Raw genomic sequence first — 21,348 nt, forward strand, 5'->3', positions numbered from 1 at the left:
GAGACTTCGAAATATTTGAAAGGGTAACACTGCCTCCTTGTGGTGGACCAGGGTGTTGCAGCACTGACATGTTCCTGTATACTTTTAAGTGGTATTTTGAGTTAGACTCACCGAACCATTTTAAACTTCTCTTACCAACTTCAAGATGAAGAAATAGTAGACTGAATAAGTGTAAAAAAAACCAACAAAAAAAACAATTGTAAGTATTTTTTGGGGGGGGGGGTTAAATTATTTATTTAAATTGTACTGTGTTCACTTTTTGTTTGCAATCTTTGCTCTTTGCTGCTGTAAAAATGTAAATTTCCCCGTTGTGGGATAAATAAAGGATTCTCTTATTTTATCTTAAAAAACTGAATGTCCTTTATATTACTGATAACTGGTTAAGTTGTATATTCTCCATTTATGGATACAGATTTTTTAAAATTATAATTAATCTTTGTGACGAGTTCTTACTTTCTCTTTTTTATATTAAAATTTTAGGATTATTTTATTTTATTTAGAAGTATTTGTTTTTAAGACAGGAAGCAGCACAACATCATTGAGACAGCATATCATCTGGAATAAATTAATAAAAATAAATAAAGTATAATTTGATTTGATTAGAGTCCAGTGAATTGATGTGAAGTTCTATAACCGTGTTACCAATACCCAGTGTTACAATATGTTTATGATCTGTCTCTTTCTTAGGGGGACCTCACTAACCTTGTCCATGGTAGCCATTGCTCCAAGTATCGTCTGACCCGAATCCCCGGCACCAACGCCTTCGCTGGTATAGTCAACGAGACGTGTGACTCCCTGGCGTTTTGCGCCTGCAGCACCGTGGACCGGCTCTGTCTCAACTGCCACAGGTATCTCTTCCTTTCCCACACACTCCTGAGAGAGCAACTGATTGAGCTGTTAAAACACTGAGGAGGACGCACACATAAGATGATGCTCCTGCTGTAGAGTATTAAAGAAACATTTAGTATTTGGCATGTTGGTTCAACAAGATCACACGAAGAACCTCCTGTTTTTATTCATTATCCACATCTCATTGTAAAATTCTGCACTAGGGTCAAGGGTCATAGTTTAAACATTGCATACTGTACGTTCATGTGTAAAAGGTAGTCGAGATAAAAACACCAATGTCATGCATAGTGTGCCATAACAGTTCACTTTAATGAGATTGTTTGTCACTGAATGTGTTTTTCAGAATGGAGCAGAATGAATGTGAGTGTCCATGTGAGTGCCCCCTGGAGGTCAACGAGTGTACTGGCAACCTCACCAACGCTGAGAACAGGTCAGTGTGAAAAAACATGTCTGAACCATAGACTGTAAATAGGTCTGAACTCCCCTTACTTAAAGATTACATTACAGTAAATGTTGCCTACAACCTGTCGAGTATATTGCATTCAGTAATGTGATGTGTAAGTGGAAATGTTGAGTAAATATAGTGTGAAGAATATTGTTTCTTTTCAGATGATGCTCGACTGTTTTGGCATGGAAATTGACAAGAAGCAATACATTTACATACATTTCTGTACCCCCTGCCCCCTCCCAAAAAAAAAACTTCTCTTCAGAGTTTTGCTTAATTAACATATTATTTTGCACTTCTGATTCAGTGTTTGATGAAACTAATGCAAAAGTGAATTCCTTTAGTTATTCTGCATGACGCGTTTCTTCTACAAATGCTCCTACTCTCTGTTATTGTTTCCTCTGTGCTCCTGCAGACACGTTGGGAGCCGAGTAAATGTTTGTGGGTGTTCCCTCACTTCTTTCTCTTTCTCTCCCTCTCTTGTTTGACTCATCTCCTTTCATCAACCATCATCCGGCTTCGACAGCGCACCAGTGTTTAAAACGCCCGTTCTTTCTTTGTTTCCGGGAAGACGTGCAATTATCATTTTCCACTGTCAGATTGTTCTTTGTGTTTCGTGTCAATCATCGATGCTGTTTGTCCTTTAAGCGCCGATTAGCATAAAATTAGCATTCTGAAGTTATGACTTTGATGGTTCATGCTTTGGTTTATTTTATTATTTATTCTAAGTGTACTGCATTTGTAATCTAGCCGTGCTTCATTCTAGGATCTGAATGGATGCAGTCAGATGAATGTATTTTTGTGTAACATATGTACGGTATCGTCACCTTTTATGTTTTATTGTGTTGCAGGAACCCGAGTTGTGAGGTGCACCAGGAGCCGGTCAGTCTGAATGTGATCGATCCCAGTCTGCATGACACCCTGCCCCAGTGTATCAACACCCGCTGCAGCCAAAGATACACCAGCAGGTATGCACGCTTTACTGCACATGTGCACGCTTTACTGCACATGTGCACACTGCATGTACTAACGTGTGTTATGGAAAAACTGTCGTTTGTATGAAGTGAATACAAACACATTTACAGAGAAATACACCACACAACACCTACACTAGCAGACCCCTATCAATCAATCAATCAAACTTTATTTATATAGCACCTTTCAGACAAATTAAATTGCAGGTCAAAGTGCTTTACAAGAGTGCAGAAAAGTTATTGACAAAAAGTAGTTTATAAAATCATTGAGAGACTAATGCACACCAATAAGAATTAAAAAATATGTATAAAAATAAAATACGACACATAAAAGCAACAAGATATTAAAATTAATACATAGGAGAAGAATATTTAAAATTGTAGTAGGATAAAAAAGACAATACAATAATGTTAAGATTTGAATTTATGTAAAATCTCTATGAGCCATTACCTCATCTCCTATACATTAATACCTCAGAGATGCAATATTTCACTTTTCTTTTTAACTTATTATTCATATTTCTTTTTCATCTTTTGTTCGTAATCTCATTCTTATTCTTAATCTTATACTCTTAGTAAGTCTTGTATTTTTCGTCTTTCTCTTTTAATCCTCATTATCTCTTAATGCTTTACTCAGCACCTCAGGGATAAAGTTTATCAGATTCTCTTCTTGATAGAGACTTGTACTTAAAGGGTTATGTTCACTAACGACAGCCAACATATTATTTAAATGTAAACTTATCAATTTATGCACACTGCAAATGTTACCTCATGTAAATTCACCCATCTGTCACATAATGAAATACCCTATATTCATGTCTATTTCAGCATGTTTGCACTACCTACCACTGCACTACTGTACATGTTAGTGTTTGCTTAGTTTGTGTTTATTATTGATTTAGTTATACTTTTGTACATAGAGAGCACAGTTCACCAAAGTCAAACTCCACATGTGTGTAACACTCAGGATACAAAATTTTGTTTAAATAAAATATGTATTCATAAATAATAAATTATCAAAAAACCGGGCTAATGTAAGGTTAGACTCTTGGAGCTGGTGGAGAATTAATTAAAAGACACGACACAGAATGTTGATAACCGGTTTTGTATTTCACAAAGTTCTATTTTTAACAAAAAACACTTGAAATGAATCAAGGAAAACCCCACAATTACATGAAAGAAAACAGGCCTTCAATTCACAGATTCTTATGGGCACCTTTTACCCTCCATACAACATATACTAAACATTCCCAATTATATTCATATAAATCAATGCACCAATGTGTGAGCACACCTGCCCAACAAAAAGCTGATTCAACTCAGGATGTATTTGGGTTATATATTAGCAACAGCACACTGCCCTCTAGTGGTAATAAATAGGTAGTTTGAAAAGTGACCTTTAAATGACAGAGTCACTTTAATCATTTTGTAAATAAAGAAAATGTTCCTTTTGAATATTTTCAGTAAAGTCCCTTTTGTTTCTGAGAGATTATTTATCTCTTCAGAAATACCTCCTTACTTCTTTTCATGTTTGCTTATTGTGACCTCTCTATTCTGCTCTGTGTCGCAGTGACTGTTTCGGCGTGCTGGACTGTGAGTGGTGCATGGTGGACAGTGATGGTAAGACTCACCTGGACAAGCCTTACTGTGCCCTGCAGAAGGAGTGTTTCGGGGGCATCGTGGGTGCAAAGAGTCCCTATGCCGACGGCCTGGGACTGCTAGGTGAGTGAAATGCGGAGAAGAATCGAGAGTATAAATTGATTAGCAAGAGATTTTTTTTTTTACATATTTCAACATTGTCTGTTTTCTTTCTTTAACTTCAGGTGAAAAGTCGAAGCTTTACAGAGTCTTGCTTTGACAGTTATAAAACATTTTTTCCCTGATGTACTGTTGTAGTAACTTGTCAGGCTGCAGGCTGAAGACAGAAAAAGGTCAAATTGTATCCAAAGCTTCTGGGAGAGTAGAAGTATGAGGGTTTTTTAGGTCAGGGAATAAAGCAATACTTCAGACGGACTTCAACTTTTCTGTTATTTTCATCTTTGGTTTTGTTATCACTATTTCAAAAGGAGAATTGGCCGCCTTCCTGCAGTTGAATAATTCATCTTTGGCATTCAACACTGATGAGAGAATAAGATCGCTGTAGAGAATATCTTGGTTGTGTCGGTGTGATTTAGGATCTGGCGCCCGAGCTGTTTCATATCGGCTTGTTCTCACTTCTGATAACATCTGAGATCCTTTAACGTCTTTCAACAACACCCAACCTATTATTTTCCTTTTTTTGCTCCTCCCCTCTCTCTTTCCCCCTACAGATGAAGAGGTGGCTTCTCTGAACATGATCAAGAGCGCACCTGTGGGTCCGGTTGCCGGGGGCATTATGGGATGCATCATGGTGCTGGTGCTGGCTGTGTATGCGTACAGACATCAGATCCACAGACGCTCACACCAGCACATGTCACCGCTGGCAGCACAGGGTAAGACTGAGGGATACACTCAATCTTATAAAACATGTTTAAGTGAAATTGTTTGAGTTATGAAAATTAAAGATTGAGTGAAGTTCAAGAAGACCATAAACATAAAAACTCACAGCAAGATGTTCTACATTTAATGTGGAGTTTTCCGCAACCACTGAAACATGCCTGGAAAAGCAGCTGCTTGCATGAATCTTCACATTTCCCATCACATACTGGCATTTCTGTTCATATCAAAGTTTAAAAGCAGGAGGCGAGTGCTGCTGGAGCTCAACAGCTGACATCAGCATCACACCACCACCGCAGCAGCTGCTGCAGCTGCATAGATTTGTGTAATTACTCAGCGCTATTGACAAAAACCATCACACCAGATTACTACCTCATTAAAACTTTTGAGTCCAAGTCACTTCCAGGCTGATGGTTTGGTAAACAACTTGGGATAGATGGCAGAGAGTTTGGCTACTTTAGTACCAAGGCATTAGGCAGAGGAATTAGCTCGTATAGCTGGGGTGTTTGTCTTTTTGTGTGTGTGTGTGTGTGTGTGTACCAGCGACACACACACATGGCTCAAACAAACACAGTCAGAGGTAAATGTCGGGTTTCTATACTTATATTAAAAAACACTTCTTCTTTCAGGCTTCTATTTAAATGAATTAATTATAGACAAAAACACGCTCGACTCACTTTCAACAAAAACTACTGGGTGCTGAATCCCAAAAACATATTTGAATAAGAAAAACGATAAGGACAGCACTCCAAATTTTATATTTTCACATGCTGAGGGAGCATGAGGAAACGTTCGTGTGGCAATTAAAAAATATAAAATTGGAGTGCTGTCCTTATCGTTTTTCTATCTAAATGAACACGGGTCATTATGTGGCCTCAAAAAAATCAACTTGGTCCAAGGCTATTTGGCTTTGAAATTAAAAGTTCTGTTTACGTGGTATTTCTACACCTTCATGCTTGTAATTTAATAAGTAAAATAAGTAAAAAAGTAAAATAATATAATTTCAATAGTTGCACGTATCTCACCTTGGCTTTCCTCTCGTCTTCTTCCCCCGTTATCTTCATGCTGCTGCAGAAATGTCAGTGAGGATGTCCAACCTGGACAACGAAAGAGATGAGCGGGATGAAGACAGCCATGAGGACAGAGGAATAAGTATGTACAGTTAAAGATGATGTTGTGTATCGACAACATGCCTAACGCAGAATATGAAACTGAAAATGACCCGTGTGTGTGTTCTGTCCCCCTTCAGTCAGTAACACTCGATTCATCGCTGCGGTGATCGAGCGGCACACTCACACTCCTGAACGGAGGCGGAGGTACTGGGGACGATCTGGGACGGAGAGTGACCACGGTAAGACAGATGATTTATCTCTCACAGTTATATACAGAACATAGATTGTTAGTGGTGGACGAGTCGTTGGCTCTGTATTATATCATACAGTGTATCAGCTTTGAAGGAAAAAAGGAACTGAGTGGGTTGTATCTGAAATGTCTGTAATGCTGCGTCAAAGCAAAATGATTTGTGGACTTCCTGTTGTGGTATGCACGGTTCAACCTTTCTTTTTTTCTTTTTTATTTATTATAGTAACTCCCAATAGACAAACAAAAACACAAGAGGTACACTTCACCTCTCCATAAAGCCGGAAAAAAACAAAACACAGTAAAACAAACAAAATAAATAAAACAAAACACAGTAAAACAAACAAACAAACAAAATAAATAAAACAAAACACAGTAAAACAAACAAAATAAATAAAACAAAACAAAAACCAACAAAAAAATAAAAATAAAAAAGCAAAAAAGCAAGACCCTTCCCACCTCCGTCAACCATCAAACCAGTTCCTGCCCTCCCCCATCCCTCCCCAATCTTTATAAACGGAAGATAATAAAGATAGTAAACAGAAGGAAGAGTCAGTTACTCAACATATCAGAGAACATTTGTAACTGAACAGGTTTCATCTAACCGTAAACCAGGAAAGATAAAACTAAGAATTGTATTTAAATAAGCCGCAGGAAAAGAAAAAGAGAATCACTTTCCAGATCAAGAAACAAGACATTTTGCAAACGCTAAGTAAAACTTGAGTGATGATGACATATATATACATGCATATATACAGTCATATATATACACACACATACGTACACATTCATACATATTTCTATTGTTTTAATTAATTAATTATTTTGTTGTTGTTTGTTGCTAAAGTGATATTAAACAATTCGGTTCAACCTTTCTAATTTAACGGACTGTGCTCTAAAATACTCACAGGAGTCATGGTTGTTAAGTTGTTAAGTTCTCTATATTGAAAGAGGAGGCATCAATAATGTCGTCTGGCACTCTTCTTTTTTTAACAGCAAATATTTAATGGTCGTAATTGTTGATCAGTTCAATAAAGACTTGATCTCTTCTCAACCTTCAAATCCATCATAGTCAGCTTTCTGTTGAATTCATTCTTGCATCCTCGACCAATATTTTGTCTGTGCGTCATGTTGCTCTTACACAACAGTCTAAAATAATCTGTTTCCTGTTAAATGAATCATCCATCAGTTACAAAACCGGCCCATCCTGCTCTGACTTAAATGTCAGTTTTAGACACACAAGTTCTCCTGACATTTGTTTTAAAGAAAGCAAACTACATAACTCAAAACTTGCTCAGGTAGGGGGGGGGTGTGTGCTGGTTTAGCTCAGTTGGTAGAGGCTGCAGTCCTTGATGGACTGGCCGCAGGCTCGGCTCACAGCCTCGGCCCTTTGATACATTCCTTACCCACTCTCTCTCCATCTTAAGCCGTCCTATCGATAAAAGATGAAACAAATTGCCCAGTTAAGAGTCACAGGTGGCCTTGCTGTTACAGACGGGGTGATGAGTTCACACACTCACAGACATCCAGAGCAAAGCTGTTACTAATTTCTGTTGAATGGAACAGTTTTAGGTTTCCATTCAGGAGGCTCTATGAACTCGACCAGCTGAGGGGGAGACCTGTTACTTCAGATGAAGCACAATGAAAAAGTGATGCATGCAAAAAAAGCCAAAGAACCCCTTTAGATCTCTTAGGGAAAGCTGAAAGTTGTTGGGAAAAGTGTGGGTTATATTTCCCTCAATGTTTTGCTGCAGGCTTCAAAGAAATGTCAGAAAGGAAATAAAGTTTCCTTTGTCATAAATCAGGACTCTTTAGTTCTTTACTTCACTGAACACAAAAACGCATCAAGGTCAGCTGTAAGTATACTATAAAAATTCAAATTAGGGGCTTACTGTTGATCTTTTTTTAAATCACACTCTGAAATCCTCGCTTATCTCTCTGTTGTTTGGCCGTTGTTCTTTTTTCATCACATCACAGCTCAGATCCTCGTTTCCTCTCGTCTCCAGCTTCCGGGAGAGTTTTGCTCATGTTTTTTTTTTCCTGTAACTGATTGTACAACTTGTAAGTCTGACACTCGATGAAGCGTGGACGGACAGTTTCACCCACGCTGCGGGGCTCTTTACCGCCTACATATGGCATCACTCCACTTCCTGGCATATGAGAGTCTCCAAACCCTTGTTGCATAACTGATGATCGCAGAGAGAAACGAGGGTGATGAAGAGGGAGGGAGAGAGAGTGTGGGCTAAAGTGAAACAAAGACATTGAGCTTGTCAGACGCATGTGTTGTACAGTATCGCTGTTAAACCGGAGAGGAGGAAAAAAGCCAGGACATGAAGCTGCGGGGAAAATAACATTTGTTCAGCAACACCAAATGTAGTCTCCTGAGACTCTATTGTTGTGTTCTTTTCATATTCTGCACAATATCCTCAATATCAACTAACTTGTGACTGCTATGCATGAAAATAAGACATAAACAGTTTTCTTTCAAAGGTTTCTTTTTAACTTAAGAGAGAGCATATCGCAGCGACCCTGTAAATGGACTGAAAGGAGGATCACATGTTGTGTATGAGGGGGGGAGAGAATTAAGTAGAATATGAAGGACAAGTGGAGGGATGCAAAAAATGATGAAAGGAGGGAAATAAGAGTGAAATCTAAGGTCAGGAGGACAGGGACAAAGAAGAAGAAGAGGAGTAAGAAATAACTGGGGGGGCGGGGGGAGAGGAGGGGGAGAGGGGGGGAGGGTGGGATAGTCCGTCAGCGATTTAATACAAATTCGTCATTAAGATGATGCTTCAAAGTTGTTGCTCCTTTCTGCTCGGTCAAAGGTGCCCTCCTCTCCCACAGTCCACTCACTCATACTGCTGAAGGGTATGATGAAACAAACACACACACACACACACACACACACACACAATAACTACATTCAGCTCAGTGAAGGATGAGAGCATTTCATCTGTTGAGTGACGCACACATCCAGCAGTTTCTGTCGAGCTGTAATATTAGCTTACAGGCTATCACTTCACGTAGGTGTGAGCAACCCAGTTATAATAAAATATACTGTATGGTTGTTATAAAAGCATCAAGTTAAGTATACACACACTGCATAATTATAAGAGAGGAAGGGGTAGATATTATACTGTTAATTTTGGTGCAACAAATGTAAAGAAAATAATTTTTTAAAGTCATTTTGTGTCATTTCTGTATTGGTGCATTTAAGAGATGAATTCCAATTTGATGGACATTTTAAGTCACTTTCCAAAAAGAGAAATATATACGTGAAGTTTGATACCACAAGTGCGTTAATGCTAATTCAGAAGCTACAGCTAGCAGTGGACAAGGTTAGCTGAGCTAGTTAGTGCTATTCTGCAGTAACATTAAGATAGCACATTTGAACTTCTAACATTGTTGTAAGAATAAAATACACGTACTTTCACTAAGTTTACTTTTTTTAACTTGTGGACGGAGAATGTTTTCTGGTTTATATGCTAGGCTAAGCTATCCCAGCTGCTAGTGTTAGCGTACTCAAAGCACAGAAATAAGTGATATTGATCCTTTTGTCTTGCTCTTAAAAGAAGGCAATAAGGTATTGATTTATCTATTTCTATTAGATATAGTTGGTCACATGTCGATGAGTCTTTAAACTGCAGTAAACCGCCTACAACATGCTTCCAGAGTTTGACTTGTCCCATCCCCCAACCCGCTCGAAGAGAAAGTCTAATGAGTGTTTTTAAATCTCAAAGGCACAATTATCATTAGTCAGAAATGTGGAGTGTATCTGCAGGAGGCAAAAAAACATGGTATTCAGACCACGTCTCTCCACGTCTCTTAACATTTAGAAGATTTTGTTTTCCTCACCTTGTGCAGCTAAAAAATCCTCAAAAAGGACACGGTTAGCTTAAAGTGTGGCTCTAGCTGTGAGTCATAGAGGGATAAACTGTGCTGAAGTTTACATCGTCCATGTCTGGAAATCATTTGAAGTCTTCACTCCATCCTTCCTCTCCTTTAATCCATCCTTTTCCTCTTCCTCGCTCTCTCTTTCTTGGCTCTTTTTTTATTTATTAAGCATTTGCGATTGGTAAAGCCTGATGATGACAACAGATGTCTAATAAGACGTCTGCATGGTAGAATAAACGTTTAGAGCCATCAGGGGAATCTTGACATTTTCACTTGATGGTTTAGATTATTGAATTATTAATATACACCACAAGATTTCAGGGTGATGCAATTGACACAAGGCCACACAAACATACACAAATACTTCAACCTACCAATGTTTCCCTAAATGCTACAGACATACAACTCCCATCTGACAATGCTGCAATGCTAATGAATCATTTTGCTTTGTGGGTTTAGGATTAATACTTAAAGTCTTTATATGTGATTTTTCACACTTAAATATAATATAAATCAAGTATATCCTCTGAAAATAACTCTGAGTCATGACTGTCTACAATGGGTGTAACACCCGAGTCCCACTGTCTGTGATGTTTTCAGAGTTTTCAGAGTCCTATCTTCACTTTGTTTACATCGGCGGGACGGCCGGCTGACTCCTCCCCTCGTGTATAAAAGTTGTTTAATTGAGGGACTAGAGAAAAGAAGAATAACATACTGTACTCACTGCTTAACTGTGTTTCTAGATCACGCTCATTTCAGGTAAATTTACATGCAGTGTGAAGATACGAGCATAATAAAGATCGCTAGCATTAGCATGCTAACACAACAATGCAGCGCGAGTTGTTTTGGTTTCATGCTGGTGCTCAAGGGCGACATCTGCTGGATCAAAAAATCACATATAAAGCCTTTAATTTTCAAAAACTGCAGTGACTTTCTAATATATATATTATTGACACACTGTGGCTTACACTAGTTATTTTGGCTTCACTGTAATAACAGACTCATCATGCAGCATGTTGCTTCTTTCACTTTCCAACCTGAAAAAATGCACTAAAGGAATTCAACTGAATGTCATGATAACCTCCCCAATATTTTCAGATTTGTCAGACTGTCTGTTTCAGTTGCATTTCATTACCCTGGAGGTGAAGAAACTCACTTACATTGTGCAATTTGATTTTTTTTTTTAATCAAGTGAGAAAATTAAGCAAACTGAATAAATCCAAAGCCTACGAGGGCTTCATGAAAATGTGCAGCTGGAAGCCTCGAGCAAGCCGAGCACATGATTAATAATCTCAACCGTCACAAACTTGGAGGGTAAATTTGACTGAATCAGTAGAATGTTATACAATATTTGTCTCTATGTTCAATCTGTTATTTACTCTCCCTGACCTCGTAATCCCATTGTTCTCAAACGGCAGCGGTACTGCACTCCCACTGATCCACTTACCAGTGTATCCTAACCAGCATGTTGGCTTATGTTCTAACGTCCTCGGGCTAAACGTATGTGCAAGATGAGTAGGAGAGAGGTCATAAATATGTATGCTTCTTTTTTTTTTTTCCAGATTGTATGAGAAAGCTGAACACAGGGAGCCAAAAAAAACAAAAAAAAAACACCTAGTGGGGATATTGAGTTGTCAAAGCGCCATCAGAGAGCGTGTTGAGCTTTCACAGACATTGTGTGTTACCATGTATTCACTTATGTGTTCAATGTTTTTGACTTGAGGGCGTCATCTGCTGACTAGTTTCTTTCACGGTGTCTTTCCATTTCTTTTCATTGCTCTGCGTCTTAACAATCACATGTACACCAACTCTTCCCACAATCTCCCAGTTTGGGATCAATGAAGTAATTCTATTCTTGAGTTCCATAGACTGTATTTTACATTTGACTGAAACTCCCAAAATCAGTGGATCCTTGTCATTGGTAAAGTGCCATATCAAAACAAAAGGTATCTCATGACTCTAAATATAGAGCCGGTCTGGGGTCACACTCTTTGTGATAATGAAATATGAGGAATCCTTCCTGCATATTATCCCACATGCTCTTTTGTAAAGTGTCTAGAGCAGCCTTTCCCAAACTTCAGACTGCTGCGGCCCACTTTGAAATACAAAAGTACGCTGGGTTCCGTAATAAAATAAAAGTTATGACTACAGCTATGACTTTCAGTAAGGGTCAATTATTGGACATGACATTATGGCAAGAGAGACACGGAAGGTTACTAAACATTATGTCCATGAGTAGTCATGACACGCCTTACTAATCACTTAAAGAGTTGACTCATGTTAAATCATCATTATTGTGATGTTTATTTTATTTTTACACTTGGTGGAGGGCTTTTCGCAGGCCCACACTTTGGGAAGCACTGGTCTAGAGATTACAGTTGTTATGAATTGGCGCTATATGAATAATTATGAAATGATTGATTGATAATATTTGGAGAGAAAGTAAGGTCAAGTTTCTAGGCAGAAAAAAAGTCAAGATAGAGAGAAAGACGAGAGTGAATAAAGAATCATAACGTTTACAGTGGGTTGTATTGTTTTGCACGTTGATTCTCTAAAAACGTATTTAGGTTGTTCTTTTAGATAAAACTGTCAAATCAGGGGTGCCAGGTGGCCTAGCGGTTTGTTTGTTGGGAGGCTGTAGTCCTCCCAATTGGACAGCCCGGGTCTGAATCCGACCTGTTGCTCCTTTCCTACATGTCTTTTCCCCGCTCATTCTCTCTCTGATTTCCGACTCCATCCGCTGTCCTGTCCCTACAAAAAGGCAAAGAAAGCCCAAATATAACGAGGCAAATCATTGTTTTGTGTATTTTCTGTTAAGTGTTTGATGTAAACTTTAAGGGTAAGTAATGTGGCCTCTTTAAAATGAGGATATTGTCGATTTTTTTCTTGTTTAGTTGTTGTTATGTGGTTTAGATTTCCACATCTATAGACTCAATTAAATATCATTAAAGTAATCCAAACCGTTGCATGTTTTTGTGTTTTCTTTGCGTGTGTCTCCAGGCTACAGCACCATGAGTCCGCAGGAGGACAGCGAGAATCCGCCCGGGAACAACGACCCGCTCTCGGCGGGTGTCGACGTCGGTAACCACGACGACGACCTGGACCTGGACACGCCTCCGCAGACGGCGGCATTGCTCAGTCACAAGTTTCACCCTTACCGCCACACGCACACGCACCACCACCCGCTGCACACGCACACGCACCACCTGCAGGCCGCGGTCACCGTGCACAGCGTGGACGCAGAGTGCTGATCTTCAGTGCCACATGAACTCTGTTTTTTTTTTTTTTTTTTTTACTACTAAAGACTATTTTTTAAAAATATGTTTGTGCACAGACAAAGTGTCAGGATGGACACTCAGAGGGAGAGACTCTAAACCCCAGAGTGTCACTGAGCTGCTGGGACTTCTGTCAAGCATGGACGTTTAGCTTGACGGCTATTAGCCTCATGGTCTCATTGTGCCAACACCTCCATCTCAACCCTTTTTTTTTTTTTTTTTTTTTTTTTTACAGCCTGGCATGTGTACTAACTTTTCATACATGACATTACCAGATCTGGGTCAGTGAACACAATCAAATGGGATTTTTAGTATTTTTTTTACTGCCCGAGAACAACTTCTGGGAGCAAACTACTACAATGTTTGGACACAACTGGAAGCTGTGTGTGGGGGCAAACGTGTCCATTTCCACACGGAGGCCAGAGGATAATCACATTAACATGCCTCCCCACCTGTGGCAACAACAGGATGGGGAACAAAGCACTCACAGATACATCTTGGATCAGGATGACCAGGATGTGTCATGTGGAATTCTAACATGGATTCATCTGCAGCTTTACTCTCCTCGCTTTGGACTCTCCTCACTTGACTTTTCTCTTACAGTTGCTGCTGGCCTTGAAAAGACGTGGTTTTTGGGAATACATTTGGACATTTTCATGGAGTATCTGTGTGCTTCAAAGTACAAAAAAAAAAAAAAAAAAAAAAAAAACCTTCAAGATTTCACATAAATATAGGAAGAAACACTTTAAAGAGGAAAAGATTATTTTTCTACTATTTATTAAAGAAGGTAGATTTTCAGGACAGATGGGCGAGCAGCTAACACAACTAGAGAGTAGTCAGGAGAAACGATGCATAACGAACCACTTCCTGTCAGAGTTAGGGGCTTAATTATTTTCTTTTTTTTGTTTCCCTCAGAATACACGACTGGTTGTGTTTGTTTTGAATTTTGAAGAAGATCAGAGCAAGTCAATTTTCCTCCCCATCATCACACCAAGAAACTGCTGTGCATACTAAGCAGCGTGTTTGATCCATCTATTACACTCTTCATTTTCAATTAGAAGAAACGCATTCTAAGAAATCCCTTTTCAAACAGAAGTTACCATTTATTCTAGAAACAGAAAAAAATGTTTTTTGGGGAGAGCAGCGACTGAAAATCTAAGTCAAATCATGACTTTCCAATGGGGGAGGAAAAAAAAAAAATAGTGAGAGATGTTGTTTTCTCTGTTGCCTCTGAGGCCGGGCTGATACTGTATGTATGTTGAGATTGTGTGCTGGATTTGGTGAAGAAAAAATCAAGCTGAATTTTCCAGGAATGCCAGCGATGGAGTCTCTTTCTCATCCATGAGAGGGAGAGAAGAAAGAGGGAGAGATGCTGCTGCTGTTTGTTGTACAGAGGTTACACCCATCTGTCGGCTCCTCTGTGGTTAACCACTCAAAATATCTTTTTCTACAAGACTCTGGTTTATCTGTTACGTGTATAAATGTGTGTGAGAATGTGTGTGTGTGTGAGAAAGAGAGTGTGTGTGTGTGTGTGTGGATGAATGATTGTCCACCTGGAACATTTTCATTGAATGCATAATTGTGATTTTTTTTTTCATGATAGTATTAGAGAATTATAGGTGAAATTATAATGATTGAGAAATCCACTTATTTTTATTCTGATGAAGAGTCGTATGACCCCCCCCCCCCCCCCCCCCCCCCCCCCCGCGTGTGTGTGCTTTATGGGTATGATTGTTGAGCTGGTCACATGACATCATTTCTTTCTGGATGCTTCAAATGTCTATTGTTTTTCAGAGATTCATTATGAAGTGTAAATACAGAATCAAAAAATAGCTATTAATGTCCTGTACCCTCCTTATTTTTTTAAGTGTAAAGACATGATGTATGTCTCGAAATGAGGCTCAGATATTCGGGGTTTGATATATTTGAAATTGTCTGTTCATGGTGTCTGATTATATCTTTTTGATGCCTTGGATGTTTGGTTTTTTTTAGATTTTTTTTAGGTCCATATTGGATGGAAGTAAGTACTTGAGAGCGGGGGGGGGGGATAAATGTACACACTTTTTATGTTTGAGAGAATTCTAGTTTTTAAAAGTTTTATCATGTGTCCTCAGAATGTTAAACAAAAGCATTTCTCTCCACGACTTATTCAGATCTGAAAGTGAAAAAAACGGTACTTCCATCTTTTTACAGAGTGACGACCGAAACAGCCTTGAAGTGGATTCTAGGTTTACAGTGATCCTCTGCACGTCTGGCCTTGGTTCTGTTCCTACTTTTGACTGCTTACCAAATTCATTATCGGTCGTTTTCAATGTTTTAGTCGCTCAAGTAGAATATTTACACTTTACACAACAAAAAATAAGCTCAGCAAACTTCTCAATGGATGTGTAGGTGTTTAAATATTCCACTTAAGACTTCATATACGGAAAGATTTATCAACAGTGATACCATGAGACCTTTTAATGTTGGATTTCTGACTTAATAAAACAGATTGCATTCATTTGACCCTCCATAAAACATTTGAAGAAATCCATTTTTGCAACTTCAATGCTACACATTTTGAGTTCAGTTGCATTAGAGCAGTCTTGCAGCATTTCAGGGCAATCTTCAGATCAAATGCAGTCCTGTGTGTGTGTGTGTGTATGAATGCTTGTGTGTGTGCGTGTGTGTGCGTGTGTGTGTTGGGGATCATTTAGTTCTCCAAGTCGAGTTATATCGTTGACATTTCTGGAGAAGTTTCAAACAGTATTTACAGGCTGTGCTAAACAAGTATGTTAAGTGTGTACATACACTCTGAATCACAATGACTAATGTACTGAAGGAATGTGTGCATCACCCCTCCCCCTCATGTATCATATAAAGTTATCAAATTGAGATTTATTGCAATGTGAATGTGATAAAGTCCATTTTACACTTAATCCGTCTGCTCTCTGTTCATTTCTGTGACAGTTTCAAGGTCAAGATGCACTTAGCCGTTTAGCTCAGCAAAGTGCTGTTTAGCTGCTCATTGGGGTTTAAATTAAAAAGTCTGCGCTCTCCTCTAATGTCCACAGGGGGTTTACCATTAGTGTTAAAAGCTAACAGCACTCAGTTACACCTGTGCTGTGTCCTGTTGTGATGAGACTAAACAAACTGCTCTGAAATACATCTTTTTATGTCCATCTACAAGGCCTGCATGTTTATTTCCATTTGCTTTTAATAACTTAGCTAAGGCACAACAACTTGGAACCGATTAGCGATTTAATCATAAACCCTTTTCACACACACGGCTACCTGGAGGTTCTTCAGACTAAGTGTGAACGCAAACAGACGCATTTTTCGCACAGACTTTACCGGGAGTTTCTCCTCCAGACTCCTAGTATTTTTTCCGCAGAAAATCCGAGTGAGTTGATGTCTGAACGCTGCAGCATATACTCCAGAGATTTCAACTCGAGCCAATAGAAAGAGAATGACGTTTATATACAGTGACTGCATAAAGTGTCTACACGCGACCACTACGATCTCCGTGCTCTAATTAAACGTCTGCATTCTGTTTTCTGTTCCTCAGTATGTTGTTCTCCTCTCTTTTCTGGATGTTGTCATTCCATTGGATTACACATAGCATTGATATAAAGGCAAATATTCTCATTATAACGTCGTGTAGCGGACTCTGTTGCTACAGCCGCGTCTTACCTCAGGAAATCCCCCCCCCCCCCCCCCCCCCCTCCCCTCTCACAGGGAAAGTCCCCCGCTGTGAGGAGCACATGTGAACGACTAGGTCGGGACAATCTCCGGAGAAGTCCTCCTGTAAATATCTAGATATTATCCGGAGTGCATATGTGAAAACGACTATATAGATGAAATTGCTAAGATGCTAACCAAAAACTTCAAACCCTAGGGAAACTGTTTCTGGAAACTTGATGGATTCAGTATTCACTTTACTTTCACTGATGAGAAAAACATTAAGTCTTCAGTAGTTACTTTTAATTTGTTCACAAGCTAACAGAAGTTAGCTGTAGGCTAGTAACTCATTATATCTGCTGTTTGTCAGAAAGCATTCAGCCCAAAAATCAGGTGATTGTTGACCTCAAGCTAATAGAATGAAAATCACGTTTAAATGTTTCATTGGAGAATCCTGTTTTTTTTTTCACTAGCATGCCAAGTGAATTCTTACAGCGTCATTCCAGTAATTTTCTAAAACTAAAACTTCAAACCTATCTACTAATAAGGCAACAACTACCAAGGTTAAGGGATCATAGATATTCTGAAAACTTAAGTCTTTATAAGTTTTAAAGAAGAAATTAGAAGTTGATGTCGGAAACTTAACACAATTATGTAATAATAAATATATCTAAAAAAAATGTCTTTTACTTGACTGTAAGAAAAACAATTAGTCAGCACTCCAAAACTGTATTTTAATTTTCTTCACAAGCGTTTCTAGCAGACGCTCTTCTTCAGTGTGTAACATACACAGGTGGGACTAATTTATACTTGTCCAAAATAGGTACTAGTCCATTGACTGTAGAACCTTTTCCCCGTACTGTTGGAGGCCGTGAACAGGTCAACCAAAAAAAAGGCCATAGACAGAAAGCCGGGAAGATTATCCGACAGGGATTTTGCGTGTGTGTGTGTGTGTGTGTGTGTGTGTGTGTGTGTGTGTGTGTGTGTGTGTGTGTGTGTGTGTGTGTGTGTGTGTGTGTGTGTGTGTGTGTGTGTGTGTGTGTGTGTGTGTGTGTGTGTGTGTGTGTGTGTGTGTGTGTGTGTGTGTGTGTGTGTGTGTAACCTGGTCCAGTATTCACGTGCACTGACAGCAGAGTAATAATGTCTGATGCCTCTCTGGCCTGTATTATTGTTTCTGGTTCATTCAGGGACATTTAGGACACTTGGACTCCAAAAACACTGCTCTTCAGAGGCTTTTTGGCCTTGTTTGGAAAGCAGGATTGTTAATATCACAGCTGGTATGTCAGACACCAGCCATAGAGATTTTAACACTAAGATCCACATATGTCAGTGAGCGTCATCTACCCTTCTACAATTCACTTAGCAGACTCTTTTATCCAAAGCGACGTACATCAGAGAGTAAGTACAACACAAGCAAGGATCTAGAAAAAAGGGAACAATGTCAGTAAGAGCAAACGATCAGCTTTGAGTCTGATTGGACACACAGGTGCTGACAGGAAGTGACCAGAGGCAAAGCACAACATTGAGGGCAGTTCTTGAGAGCTCTAATCAGTATAGAAACCATCTTATAAGTCGTCGTTATCAAACAGAAACCATCGTCAGTACCATCATCATCATCAATAATATGGAGACCATCATCATTAAGTTAGTAGGTATTCATGAAAGAGCTGGGTCTTTAGCTTTTTCTTAAAGGTGCAGAGGGGCTCTGCAGATCCAATGGAGTTCACCCTTGAGCTTGAGAGAAGAACTAATTTGATGCTCTGTGAATAATGTTGCAAACAGCAAGATTTCCAAAAAAGTACATTTCAATTTAAAAACAGAAACAGCTGATCAAAGAGCTGTTCATGGCACAAAAGACCAACACAGTCAAATTACAGAAGGAGACCAAAGCAACATGATTTAATTTCTTCAGAGGCCTCTATACAGTCCTCATGTATTTGGATGTTTTGCGAGGAAATACATTCTCAATCAAATCCCCTTTTTAAATCTTTACAAATCCTCCTTTGCAAAGTTCATTTTAAGCCCTTCAACCTTGTTTTAAGAAACGTATCCTAACAGAGACACAGTCTGCTCTGAGCTCGACAAGAGGGTCTGTTATTTCCAATGGGTGTGAATGAGCCTTGGGCCGTAGGTCATGCCATTTGTGGTTGGTGGAAGAATAGCTGTATCAGTTATTCATGAGGCCTTTCTGTCCATACAACGTTTCCTGCCAGGGGACAAAGGGAAACACAGATGGAGCGACAACATGGTGGAGATTAAACAAATAACAAGAGGATGCTGTTTTTTTTCATTGGGGCGGAAAAATAAAATTGGGAAATAAATAAATACAAAATAAAATGAAAAACGATTAATCATAATTTATGGAGGTTCACTGAGGTCACTCCCCTCTCAAAGAAAAAAAATAGAGGGCAAAATCAATTCAATTCAATTCAATTAACCTGGGTTACATTTGCAAAGAAAAAAAATGGTGACACAACTTCATAAACCAGTTTAACACTTGTTTACATGTTTTGATTTTTGATGTTCTCATATTTACAACAAGTAATCCTTTAAAAACACAAGACCAAAACTAAAGATTTCTGATCAAATTGACAAACAAAGAATGTGAAGCCAAATACTGTATGTTGTTCTGCTTTGCCATAGACGTCTATTTTGCCAAGCGCTGCCTCAGTATGTCTATGAATCACTGCATTGCACTGAGGGAACTTGGAAATGATGAAAATACACATTAGTTTATCTACGAGTCAGTTGTAATGACAGCATCCTGCCGACATTAAAGCTCATAAATGCTTTGGAAAGCCGCTGTAGACAGTCCCGCAAAAATAACAAAAACCAAACAAAAATATATATTTTAAGTGATGCATTACGGTAACAAGCCGTAGGTTCAGTTGAACCATATCTTACTCAGCTCTACTGTAGTGTTTATCTCAGTTTTTTACAGACTTTTACAGTTATCTTTTGTCTAACACGTTCATCATACTGAAGTATTATTTCAGTCAAGCGGTTTTATAATTGTGTATTTGTTTATTGTAAACACTGTAGAGCTAACTTCTATCAAAGCTAGTTCTCTTGTTATAACAGCATCCTCTAATTCATTCGATCCCTTTACTTACTCTTAATAACTTGTGTAACTCATTTTTATAATCATGGTTGTTAGAAGTTGACCATTGTTAATTAAAGACACAGAAAACATTTTTTTTTTTTTTTAATGGATCATTTTCTGTGTCTATGAAAATAGAAAGTAGTTTTAGTTAAAGAGTTATTAAGTGTGTTTGTCAAAGATTTAATTTGAGATATTCAAACTGAGCACTGGATAATTTGCAAGGTCAGTTTTCCTTGATCTTATCTTTTCAGAAAATCATTTTTTATTCAGAGGAACCATCATTATAGGTAAACAGTTTTGAAACCAGTACTTTTACACTTTAACTTGAGTAAAAAGCTTGAGTTGATACTTCAACTTCTGCAGAAGTCTTTTTAAACCCTAGTATCTATACTTCTACCTGAGTAATGAATGTGAATACTTTTGACACCTCTGAATATGGCCATTGTCAAAGTTGCTCACATCCTTACCCTTGCCCGTTTTTCTTGCTTCAAACACATCAACTCCAAGGTCAAAATGTTAACTTGCTGCCCCACACATCCCACCCACTGACAGATGTAATACTAAAGAGATAATCCATGTTATTCACTTCACCTTTCAGTGGTCTAAATGTTATGGCTGATCGGTGTATATGCCTATTTTAAGAAAAGGTCTAATGTGCAGGGAAGTGAGTCATTTCTCCCTGAGTTGGGGAGGAAGTATAACTCACCCCACATCTCTTCTTCCTGTCTACCTGTCTGCCTGTCTACCTGTCTGCCTGTCGCCATGTTTCATCAACCTGATCAGTTTGTCAGCGTGCATTCACCCCTCCCCCTACATGTCCCTGTTTTTGTCTCTTCCTCACCGTCACTGTTTCTCCTCCACCCCTCCATCTCTCTCCCACCCCCCTCACCCTTTTTCATCCCGAGCTGTCTGCTGCTTCCTGCCAGGGAATCGCTGTGAATTAGAGCACCGAGCTCACTGTGTCCAAGCACCCTCGGGTCATTTCAGTCAGACCTCGCTCTGCCAGCAGAGATGCACTAGCAGCAGATTTTGTGCAGTCAAGAGTCCCAGTTTCCCAAATGCATCTTGACCCTGTAATCATCTTACGTCTTCCATGTAAGCAATTTTAAAGCACTCTGAGATCTTTTTGATAGACAATGCTTTCTATAAAGTCATCTGAGTTTAGCTAAAAACAAAATGATGGATAAAAGACCTTATAACCAAATATGAAAGGGATTTGGTCACAATGTTCTACTTAAAGAAAAAACATTGCAAACCACCAAGTAAAAACTTCAACTATTTCCAGGGTTAAAAAGAGGTAATTATTGTGTTTAA

General features: G+C 38.9%; 1 protein-coding gene across 1 annotated transcript in view; it reads left to right on the plus strand.

The window, feature by feature from the left end:
- cachd1 (cache domain containing 1) overlaps window positions 1-14,542 on the plus strand; it is a 97,402-nt gene extending 82,860 nt beyond the window's left edge. Inside the window, exons 20-27 of the mRNA XM_061034957.1 lie at window positions 688-848; window positions 1,193-1,279; window positions 2,146-2,262; window positions 3,839-3,990; window positions 4,578-4,739; window positions 5,818-5,895; window positions 5,993-6,094; window positions 12,997-14,542. Of these exons, the coding sequence (XP_060890940.1) occupies window positions 688-848; window positions 1,193-1,279; window positions 2,146-2,262; window positions 3,839-3,990; window positions 4,578-4,739; window positions 5,818-5,895; window positions 5,993-6,094; window positions 12,997-13,247 (1,110 nt within the window). The 3' untranslated portion in view covers window positions 13,248-14,542. The remainder of the gene's footprint in view (window positions 1-687; window positions 849-1,192; window positions 1,280-2,145; window positions 2,263-3,838; window positions 3,991-4,577; window positions 4,740-5,817; window positions 5,896-5,992; window positions 6,095-12,996) is intronic.
- Window positions 14,543-21,348: the final 6,806 nt, after the last annotated feature.

This window comes from Labrus mixtus, chromosome 3 (genome assembly GCF_963584025.1).
Source record: "Labrus mixtus chromosome 3, fLabMix1.1, whole genome shotgun sequence".
NCBI classification, from domain to species: Eukaryota; Metazoa; Chordata; class Actinopteri; order Labriformes; family Labridae; genus Labrus; species Labrus mixtus.